This window comes from Schistocerca serialis, chromosome 3, assembly GCF_023864345.2.
Source record: "Schistocerca serialis cubense isolate TAMUIC-IGC-003099 chromosome 3, iqSchSeri2.2, whole genome shotgun sequence".
NCBI classification, from domain to species: domain Eukaryota; kingdom Metazoa; phylum Arthropoda; class Insecta; order Orthoptera; family Acrididae; genus Schistocerca; species Schistocerca serialis.
The window spans coordinates 918,772,913-918,785,032 of record NC_064640.1 but is presented as its reverse complement, the minus strand read 5'-3'; the positions used below and the strand labels follow the sequence as shown (position 1 = coordinate 918,785,032).

Sequence of the window (12,120 nt, the reverse complement as noted above, 5' to 3'; positions counted from 1 at the left end):
CACTGGCGACAACATCGATGTACTGTGGAGACCTCACACCCCACGTGTTGAGCAATTCGGCGGTACGTCCACCCGGCCTCCCGCATGCCCACTATACGCCCTCGCTCAAAGTCCGTCAACTGCACAAACGGTTCACGTCCACGCTGTCACGGCATGCTACCAGTGTTAAAGACTGCGATGGAGCTCCGTATGCCACGGCAAACTGGCCGACACTGACGGCGGCGGTGCACAAATGCTGCGCAGCTAGCGCCATTCGACGGCCAACATTGCGTGTGATCATTGCTTGTACAGCACTCTCGCAGTGTCCGGAGCAAGTATGGTTGGTCTGACACACCGGTGTCAATGTGTTCTTTTTTCCATTTCCAGGAGTGTACTAAAATAAATTTACGGACACAGACACACACACACACACACATATATATATATATATATATATATATATTCACCGCTGACTGATAAGTGATTACATTGGTATGTAGGAATCGTCAAGCCCAGTGGTTGCTTATGTCATTTAGGCAGGTCGGACGTTTTGTGTCATTTTATTTTGCACTTGAGAATGGCTGTAGAGCTGAAATCGTGATTGTGTGAAATAAATGAATAATAAAACTTCCTGCAGATTAAAACTGTGTGCCGGACCGAGACTCGAACTCGGGACCTTTGCCTTTCGCGGGCAAGTGCACTACCAACTGAGCCACCCAAGCATGACTCATGCTTCGTCCTCACAGCTTTACTTCCGGCAGTACCTCGTCTCCTACCTTCCAAACTTTACAGAAGCTCTCCTGCGAACCTTGGAGAACTAGCACTCCTGAAAGAAAGGATATTGCGGAGACATGGCTTAACCACTGCCTGGGAGATGTTTCCAGAGTGAGATTTTCACTCTGCAGTGGAGTGTGCTAGTTCTGCAAGGTCACAGGAGAGCTTCTGTAAAGTTTGGAAGGTAGGAGACGAGATACTGGCAGAAGTAAAGCTGTGAGGACGGGGCGTGAGTCGTGCTTCGGTAGCTCAGATGGTAGAGCACTTGCCCGCGAAAGACAAAGGTCCCGAGTTCGAGTCTCGGTCTGGCACACAGTTTTAATCTGCCAGGAAGTTTCATATCAGTGCACACTCCACTGCAGAGTGAAAATCTCATTCTGGAAATGAATAATAATTTTAGTCTAAAGGGGGAAATTCCTTTAAAAAAGCTGAAATGTTGCGAGCCCGCTGTTATACAAGCGAAATAGTGTAGACGCTCTCCTTTCTGAGAGAGACGTGTACACGACAATAGATTCAAGTGACGAGTGGGTAGCAGCGGAGACTCACGTGTCGTGCCTCCGAGCGTACGTAGACGGCGGGTTCGGAGATGACGTCGTAGGACTCGCTGGCCAGTTTAAGGCGAATATAAGGAGCACATTCCCGATTTCGAACGTTCACTTCTCGAATTATCAGCCTTCCAGCATTCTGGATCACTATAGTCTCCCGTATAAAAGCCTCAGCGTGGTACGATGTGATGTAATGCGATACGATGTGATGGTTGCAGGTGTACACGGACTGGGCCAACCACTACCTGGAGAAGGCCCGCTGCAAGCGCCGCGTGCTCGACCTACAAGCCGATGTGGTGGACGGCGTGCTGCTCGCTGATGTCATCGAAGCTGTCAGTAAGTACCTCTTACTCTCATAGTACTCTCCTTCTCAAAACAGGGAGTATTCAGCTACGTAGCTCCGGCCGCTAGGGCACGCTAGTATGTTGACACAGGGCGCAGGAGCAGCTGGTTACAATCATGGCAGTGAAAGTTTTCACCTCCAACTTTTACCCAATAAAGAGACGAGAGATCGTGGCCTAAAGCATTATGATTAGTATATTTGCCAGTATGACGGGTTGAATTTCAAACTTCACTACAGTGTCTCACAAGCTGAGGGCATATAGCACAGTTTATGGTGATTTATCCATTGGAGACGAACGTTAAGCTTGTTGGCTTCCCTGGTACTATTCGTGAGGACCGTTCCGTGGTTGCAGCATAGTAACATGGAAATCAGTCGATGCAGGTTATAGGTCTTTTACGAGGGTGAGTAAAATGAAAACCTTAAATTTGTAATAACAAATCAAAATTTCGCGCCGTTATCCTGTAAGTTGGTAAGCGTGCTACGAACAGCGTGCAGATTGGCATGTAGGTGGCAGCATAGTGCAGATGCACACATACCGTCGCAGTATCAGTATGAAGATGGCCGCACCACTTGCGACTTGCACCAGGAAAGAACAGCGTTCTGTTATTCGGTTTTTGCTTAGTGAAGGTGTGAAACCTACTGAAATTCATCGACGAATGAAGGTTCGGTACAGTGATGCGTGTTTGTCACAGCAGCAAGTCTACGAATGGAGTACGAAGTCCGCAAATGGTATGACTTCAGTGGAAAATGCTCGTCGTCCAGGTCAGGCACAACGAGTTGTGACTCCACAGAACATCGCAGCGGTTGAAGCCATAGTGAAGGAAAACCGACGATTGACACTGAATGACATTGCATCATGTTTACAGATTAGTCATGGGTCAGCACACCATATTGTGCATGATGTGCTCCAGTTTCACAAAGTGTGCCACGGCAGCTGACTCCTGAAATGAGAAAACGACGTGTTGATGCTTGTGAAGAACTTCTTCGGCGCTTTGAACGAGAAGGTGATGGCTTCCTTGCAAGAACCGTTACTGGGGGCTAAAACTGGGTTCACTTCCACCAACCGGAAACGAAGAGAGCGAGCAAGGAATTACGCCATTCCTCATCACCAAAACCAAAGAAGTTTCGAACAGGACCATCAGCAGGGAAGGTTATGCTGACTCTGTTTTGGGACGAATAAGGCGTCATTTTGGAGCATTACATGCCTAGAGGGACCACTGTCACCAGTGCATGATACACAGATCTCCTAAAAAATCATCTGCGGCCTGTAATCAAATCAAAACGACGTGGATTGCTGTCAGCAGGTGTCCTTTTGCAACATGACAATGCAAGGCCCCATACTGCCCGTACAACAGTTGCAACAATCACAGACCTGCATTTTGAGTGTCTTCCTCATCCACTGTACTCACCAGACCTTGCCCCAAGTGATTTCCGTATGTTTGGACCACTCAAAGACGCAATGGGAGGAAAGAAGTTCCGTTCTGATGAACAGGTACGCCACGCGGTGCATGAGTGGTTGCGCGGACTACCAAAATAATTTTTTTCTAAAGGAATTTATGCACTTTGAAAGCGCTGGAGGACTTGCATTGAGCGTGGGGGAGATTTCGTTGAAAAGTGATACAGCTTTGAACCACTTCTGCACAATAAATAATATTTAAAAAAATATTTAAGGTTTTCATTTGACTCACCCTCGTAACTTTGGTTGGAATGGCGCTTGTGGGTCCCCATGGCGCACAGTCAGCAACGAAGAATCAGAGAGCACATTACTACAAAACAACAGTGTAAACGTACCAGACAAGGCTACACATAGGTCCTAACCGACATCGACGAGCTTCTACGTACTAATAGGAATATATCCACGTTAACTCGTATGAAAGAATTTGGATCACTACGCTTCCATTTTCGAAGATCATAGCTCGCTCGTTCCCCAGACCTCAGTCCCCTAGACTTTTGGTTATGGGGGCAGTTGAAGGAATTGGTCTGGTCTACGTCCGCAGCTCGTGGTCGTGTGGTAGCGTTCTCGCTTCCCGCGCCCGGGTTCCCGGGTTCGATTCCAGGCGGGGTCAGGGATTTTCTCTGCCTCGTGATGACTGGGTGTTGTGTGATGTCCTTAGGTTAGTTAGGTTTAAGTAGTTCTAAGTTCTAGGGGACTGATGACCATAGATGTTAAGTCCCATAGTGCTCAGAGCCATTTGAACCAGCCATTTCTGGTCTACGCCACGCCAATGAATGACGTGCGGACACCACAGGGTCGAGTATTCAGTGCGTGCCAACAGGTACAATAACAACCGGGTATACTTCAAAAGATACGTCATCCCTTACGTCGGAGGGCAGAGGGGTCCACTGTCATGAATGGATGCTACTTTGAACATCTCCTGTAAACATGTGTTTATCGCGGAAAGTATGCATTTCCAGACCCATGATTCGTGGATTTATCTCAGAAAGTCTGCATTTCCGGACCCATGTTCACTAGACTTATTTTTCTTGTTTCGATGGGTACTATCACCTCTCAAAGTACTAGACACTTTTTTTAACACCCTGTACAAAGAAAGGCTGCGCAGCGCATTTACTCATGCAGAAATTGCGTTGCAATGTTTTTTGTTTGTGACAAGATTGCTTTAAGCCTCGCGTCAGAAATCAACAGAGGCGGGATCATGGCTCATCGATACTACAGTATATCTTTCTTCGACATTGATGCTCGCGTTGATCAGGATCCCACTACTGTTATGCAAATATAGAGCCGATGGGTTCAAGAGGGCCATACTCAACACAGTACAGGATTTCAACGGCCCCACGCGACAACCGCCCGAGAGGACAGATGCAATGGAACTTATTGGTAGACTAAAACTGTGTGCAAGACGGGGACTCGAACTTGCTTTTTGCGTCATGTGCTCTACACTCAGCACTTGCCGGTGAAATTCTATAGTTCCAAGTGCCGGACTGGCATACAGTTTTAACCAGTCGTCGGCCGCGGTGGTCTACCGGTTCTAGGCGCGCAGTCCGGAACCGCGCGACTGCTACGGTCGCAGGTTCGAATCCTGCCTCGGGCATGGATGTGTGTGATGTCCTTAGGTTAGTTAGGTTTAAGTAGTTCTAAGTTCTAGGGGACTGATGACCACAGATGTTGTCCCATAGTGCTCAGAGCCATTTGAATCATTTTTTTTAAGCAGTCAAGACATAAGAAATCAGTGCATACTCCACTGCAGAGTGAAAGTTCATCCTGGAGACAGCCATACTGTTCGCTTGGACTTGCAGTACCGTACAGCCACGTCACTAACCTTGATTCAAGAAATGGGCTTCTTTGTAGCAAAACGGCTATCATTACGGACAGTGCGACGATGTCTGGAACACAGCAGTATATCAGCACGGTCACCATCATTGTGGCTTTCTTTGACACGGTAGCAGGGAGAGGCGCCGATAGTGGCGACAGTGGTGTGCCTAATGGCAACACTAGACTCACGACTAGCTCCATGCAGTCTTTTCGGCCGCATCCCAGTTCGGCGTACAGCATCACGATAAACTTGTGCATGTTAACGAATATGGCCATATTGCATTCGTCCTCTTTATATGGTCCCAGCACCTCGCTTTACGGTGTCAATTACCATAGATTACACGACACAATCACCTCTGGTTGGCATAGCCGGTACTTTGGACAACAACTGTTACATTTGTGATGTGTTAAGGCCGGTGGCTGTGACATATCTCTGACGTCCGCATGACATAGTTGTTCAACAACCTAATGCAAGACCACAGTATAGCGGACGGTATGAGCGACCTCTTTGGTGGCAGGTGCAGCTGGCTGTGCTAGGTGAGGATGCATGGCAGTACACCTACCTCCCATGGCGTAGTTGCAATGGAGTGGCAGCAGGTGCAAGACATTACCCTTCATGAAAGTTAATGCTGGTTGAATTAGTGGTTTACTCCATTACAGCAGTGGAGACGGAGCGCATTTACTCATTCATAAATTGCGTTGCAATGTTCATTTTTTGTGACAAGATCGGGTTAAAGCCTCGCGTGAGAAGGCGAAACGTCTACCATCACATGTCAGAAATCAACCGTGGCAGGATCATGGCTTATCGATACTACATCCCACTACTGTTATGCAGGTGGTCAGTGGCCTCCGTGAGGTAAGTGGCCACTGCTGGTGTAGCGTGTAGCCCGCCAGAAGGGCGGCTCACTGCATGTTCCCCATGGCGATGACGGCAGCTGGCGAGAAGCTGCGGTGACTTCAGTAGCAGAGGCGCTAACTTGGGGTGGGGTCAGCAGCCAGTGGTGGACCGCAGAAAGTGGTCTCAGATGCTAGCCTGCTTCTGCAACTAGGTGGTAAGCGCACTGGGGTAGGTGGTCAAACAGTTTCCTCTGGCATGGATGATGACCTTTGGCAGATTGCTGTCACCCAGCAGGTGACTCGCCAGTGGAAAGCCGCTAAGTCGTTAACAGTCAGACTTCACACAGGCAGCGGCCACCAGCTGCCTATGATAGAATAACTGTTTCCCTCCAAGCCAGGGTGCAAGGCCCGGCTCTTTAACAACCGTCCTTCTGTCATAACAGCTACTTCACAAACCTGGTGGTACTATTAAGGGTGTTGCAACTTCTCTTTCAGAAGCCCTGTCCGGTGACTTTCACATCATCATCTTGCTGAATACTGGTTCTTGGACATTTTTGACCTGACATATAGTTACCGTGCTGACTTGCGATGCCCTCCTTATGAAGTCGTTCTGCTGAGTAGTCACAAGAGCTGAGTGCTGCACCAGGAGGGACCTTGGCACAACAGTATGTTTCCAGTGAGGTCCTGACCTATCACGACACAGCGTGCTCGACTGGTGTTCTGGTCAGCACGTTCATCAGATCTATCGTTCACTGAAAACATCTGGTCATGGGTTGACGAGAGACTGGTGCGCCATCACAAAACAACCAGTGCAATAGACGAGCTCTGACTCAGGACTGAAGCAAAACGGAATAACTTACCAGTACCTGTCGTCCAAGATCCGTTCGACTCGATGCACAGCCGTGTTAGAGCCGTTGTTCTTGCCAGAGGTGTCAGCACATTGTACTAAATTTCACGCCCTGTGTATCCGCACATCACCTGCAAATTTAGTCATGTAGTCTTCTTCTTGCTGTACTGTATACCCACAATAAGTAAAATTTTGTTATTTGCTATCCTTCTTTGTGTTCCCATTTGAAACGGCTGCGGTGAACATAGTAGTTGGCTATGAATTTTGATCGAGAAAGAGTAACTGGCTATAAGAGAGAAACACATCGAACATTTTTTCCGTCGATTTATGCACGGTATTACCTTCCTTCTGGCTCTGTGTATCAACCTAAGACGCTACCAATATAGCTTATAGTATGTGTGCCCTCTTCCGCAGCTAATTAAATGCTGAAACATCGGTGAAAATTCATCATGCAGTCCTGAGGCACTGAAGGCAACATTTAGTTTCACTATTTCTGAACTATGGTGAACTGTTGCTGACACGGTTCGGAGATAATTGATCTGTTACTTAGTCAAAGCCTAATCTACAGAATAAAGTTGGTTTCAGTCAGATGTAGTCTTTTTGGGTCTCACTTACATTAGTGTATTATTGCTGCCATCTGCATGTCTTTGAAGCCGAAGCATAGAAGATTAAAGTGAAGTGACCTACTTCTAAGAACGATGTTGTGTTCTTAAGCCTACGAATAGGAACTAAACTGTGCTTCTAAGAAAAAGGATAACAACTATTACGTTCAAATGGTTCAAATGGCTCTGAGCACTATGAGACTTAACATCTATGGTCATCAGTCCCCTAGAACTTAGAGCTACTTAAACCTAACTAACCTAAGGATATCACACATATCCATGCCCGAGGCAGGATTCGAACCTGCGACCGTAGCAGTGCAGCGGTTCCGGACTGCAGCGCCTAGAACCGCACGGCCACCGCAGCCGGCAAACTATTACGACACTGTGGGAAGTGTCGTACCATTTAAAAAGTTTTCGTTACATCGGCTCTCATCTTGCAATCGGTGGAAACAATTCTTTTGAGCCCAATCAATAAAACAAATTCCCAGGCCATCACGAAACCTCCACTGGATTTCACTGTCGCTATAACATGAGCATGCCCGAATTCGGCAGGATGGTTGTTCAAATACTGGTCCAGCCATCCTCATTTATGTATAGTGCCTTTCCTCTGAGTCGCTTAGACAAATGCCACGGTGGTTACTATGGAAAGGACAAAACCGAAACCCTTCCCGAATGTGAGCTTGTGGTCCGTGTCTCGTGACCTCAAATCGGTGTGGACATTAAATCATAATCTTCTTTCCTTCCTAAAACAAGTAAAGGTAAATAATGCTCCCAGGCATCCTTCTGCTGTGTCCCCCAGAAGATAATGGACACAGTCATACATAGTACTAGTACCCACGTGCAACTGAGTTACTGCTAGCTTGTAACAAAGGACCCACAAGGCGAGACTCATTTTATACTGACATGTCCTGACATAGGGTAGAGGAAGCATATCAGAACGTTAAACGTGTCAAGTCAGTGTGCAATATCCGACCGGTTAGGAATAGAGACAGAAAGACTTTCAGTGATGGCAGATAACTACTTGTATCAGCGCCAAACGCTGTCACAAGGCACCTACACTATGTGATCAAAAATATCGGGACACCTGGCTGAAAATGACTTACAAGTTCGTGGCGCCCTCCATCCGTAATCCTGGAATTCGATATGGTGCTGGTCACCCTTAGCCTTGATGACAGCTTCCACTCTCGCAGGCATACGTTCAATCAGGTGCTGAAAGGTTTCTTGGGGAATGTCAGCCCATTCTTCACGGCGTTCTGCATTGAGGAGAGGTATCGATGTCGGTCGGTGAGGCCTGGCACGAAATGGGCGTTCCAAAACGTCCCAAAGGTATTTTGTAGGATTCAGGTCAGGACTCTGTGCAGACCAGTCCATTACAGGGATGTTATTGTCGTGTAACCACTCTGCCACAGGCCGTGCATTATGAACAGGTGCTCGATCGTGTTGAAAGATGCAATCGCCAGCCCCGAATAGCTCTTCAACAGTGGGAAGCAAGATGGTGCTTAAAACATCAATATAGGACTGTGCTGTGATAGTACCACGCAGAACAACAAGGGGACCATGAAAAACACGACCACACCGTAACACCATCGCCACCGAATTTAAGTGTTGGCACTACACACGCTGGCAGATGACGTTCACCGTGCATTCGGAACGCCACATTGTGTACCGTGATACGTCACTCCACACAACGTTTTTCCGCTGTTCAATCGTCCAATGTTTACGCTCCTTACACCAAGCGAGGCGTCGTTTGGCATTTATCGGCGTGATGTGTGGCTTACAAGCAGTCGCTCGACCATGAATCCAAGTTGTCTCACCTCCCGCCTTACTGTCATAGTACCTGCAGTGGATCCTGACGCAGTTTGTAATTCCTGAGTGATGGTCTAGGTAGATGTCTGCCAATTACACATTACGACCCTCTTCAACTGTCGGCGGTCTCTGTCAGTCAACAGACGAGGTAGGCCTGCACGCTTTTGTGCTGTACGTGTCCCTTCACGTTTCCTCTTCACTATCACATCGGAAACAGGAGACCTAGGGATGTTTAGGAGTGTGGAAATCTCGCGTACAGACGTATGACACAAGTGACACGCAATTACCCGACCGCGTTCGAAGTCCGTGAGTTCGGCGGAGCGCCCCATTCTGAAAAAAAAAAAAAATGTGAAAATATGTGGGAATTCCTAAGGGACCGAACTGCTGAGATCATCGGTCCCTAGACTTACACACTACTTAAACTGACTTATGCTAAGAACAACACACACACACACACACACACACACACACACACACACACACACACAAGCCAGAGGGAGGACTCGAACCTTCGGCGGGAGGGGCCGCGCAATCCTTGACATGGCGCCCCAAACCGCTCGGCCACTCCGCGCGGCCCCCATTCTTCTCTCTCACGACCTATAATGGCTATTGAGTGTGGAAATCTCGCGTACAGACGTATGACACAAGTGACACCCAATTACCTGACCGCGTTCGAAGTCCGTGAGTTCCGCGGAGCGCCCCATTCTGAAAAAATGGAGAATCATGCTAACGACGGGACTGGCCGCAAATGAGGAACTCCACTGACGTAAGTGACTTCGACAAGGGGTAGCTTGTTATAGGCCGGGAACCTGGAATGGGAATCTCGAAAACGACGAGGCTGATCGTCTGTTCGCTTCATTATCTACGGAGAGCGGTTGATAGACGGTGAAACGATGAGCAGGCGACAAGAGATTTTACGTCAATGATTCATCACAGAATGTGGGTGTCGGAGGATGCCCGCTTGTAAAGCAGCACAAGTCTTGATCTGTGGCATATCTCCCGTAAGAATACGAAGCTGGCGCACTGTTCAGCGCCCGTAGTTAAACATGCGACGTCGCAGCAGGCGATTCACATGTTGTCCCATTTTATGCAAACGCTATTCACAGTAACGATTGTATTATGCATGGAATCATCAAGATTAGACCGTGGATCATTATAAAGGAGTCATCTGGTAGGACGAATGGTATTTTACACTACTGGCCATTAAAATTGCTACACCAAGAAGAAATGCAGATGATAAACGGGTATTCATTGGACAAATATATTATTCTAGAACTGACATGTGATTACATTTTCACGCAATTTGGGAGCATAGATCTTGAGAAATCAGTGCACGGAACAACCACCTCTGGCCGTATAACGGCCTTGATACGCCTGGGCATTGAGTCAAACAGAGCTTGGATGGCGTGTACAGGTACAGCTGCCCATACAGCTTCAACACGATACCACAGTTCATCAAGAGTAGTGACTGGCGTATTGTGGCGAGCCAGTTGCTCGGCCACCATTGACCAGACGTTTTCAATTGGTGAGAGATGTGGAGAATGTACTGGCCAGGGCAGCAGTCGAACATTTTCTGCATCCAGAAAGGCCCGTACAGCACCTGCAACATGCGATCGTGCATGTTCTTGCTGAAATGTAGGGTTTCGCAGGATCGATTGAAGGGTAGAGCCCCGGGTCGTAACACATCTGAAATGTAACGTCCACTGTGCAAAGTGCCGTGAATGCGAACAAGAGGTGACCGAGACGTGCAACCAATGGCATTCCATACTGTGGTGTCACCGCCAGACACCACACTTGCTAGGTGGTAGTCTTTAAATCGGCCGCGGTCCGGTAGTATACGTCGGACCCGCGTGTCGCCACTATCAGTGATTGCAGACCGAGCGCCGCCACACGGCAGGACTAGAGAGACTTCCTAGCACTCGCCCCAGTTGTACAACCGACTTTGCTAGCGATGGTTCACTGACAAAATACGCTCTCATTTGCCGAGACGATAGTTTAGCATAGCCTTCAGCTACGTCATTTGCTACGACCTAGCAAGGCGCCATATTCAGTTACTATTGATATTGTGAATCATGTACCGTCAACACCGACGTTCATCATTAATGGATAAAAGTTAAGTATTCCACCAGCTACGTCCGTGTTTCGAAATTCTAATATCCTTGTCCTGTACCAGACCTCACGCCAGCCTGCGTGAGCTAAAACGCGTGCCTTTCGGCCTCCTCTAGTAACACGGTGTTGGCTCTCCTGCCAACCGCAACACATACCATCACGCCGAGTGATACGCCAGTATGGCGATGACGAATACACGCTTCCAATGTGCGTTCACCGCGATGTCGCCAAACACGGATGAGACCATCATGATGCTGTAAACAGAACCCGGATTCATCCGAAAAAATGACGTTTTGCTATTTGTGCACCCAGGTTCGTCGCCGAGTACACCATCGCAGGCGCTCCTGTCTGTGATGCAGCGTCAAGGGTAACCTCAGCCATGGTCTCCGGGCTGGTAGTCCATGCTGCTGCAAACGTCGTCCAACTGTTCGTGCAGATGGTTGTGGTCTTGCAAATGTCCCTATCTGTTGACTCAGGAATCGAGACGTGGCTGCACGATCCGTTACAGCCATGCGGATAAGATGCCTGTCATCTCGACTGCTAGTGATACGAGGCCGTTGGGATCCAGCACGGCGTTCCATATTACCCCATATTACCCTCCTGAACCCACTGATTCCATATTCTGCTAACAGTCATTGGTTCTCGACCAACGCGAGCAGCAATGTCGCGATACGATAAACCGCAATCGCGACAATCCGACCCTTATCAAAGCCGGAAACGTGATGGTACGCATTTCTTCTCCCTACACGAGGCATCTCAACAACGTTTCACCAGGCAACGCTGTAAATTTTTCGAATACTGTTATAAATTTATTTTAATAATTTATCACCATTTCGATATGTTAGACTAGGTCGATAGTCGTATCCGAATACGCTGTCATCCACACGAACGGCCACTCGAAACATGCAGTGCGCCACGGATGCAGCTTATGGGGGTGCAGTATTATGCTTTGGTGGACATTCACGCTGTGGTAGTAAACAAACACACCACGACAGCTGTGCACTATG

At 48.1% G+C, this 12,120-nt stretch overlaps 1 protein-coding gene across 1 annotated transcript in view; it reads left to right on the top strand.

Annotated features, from left to right (window-relative positions):
• Nucleotides 1-12,120, top strand: part of LOC126471320 (protein sickie-like) — a 380,943-nt gene that overhangs the window by 233,148 nt on the left and 135,675 nt on the right. Inside the window, exon 2 of the mRNA XM_050099442.1 lies at nt 1,517-1,634. Coding sequence (XP_049955399.1) covers nt 1,517-1,634 — 118 coding nt within the window. The remainder of the gene's footprint in view (nt 1-1,516; nt 1,635-12,120) is intronic.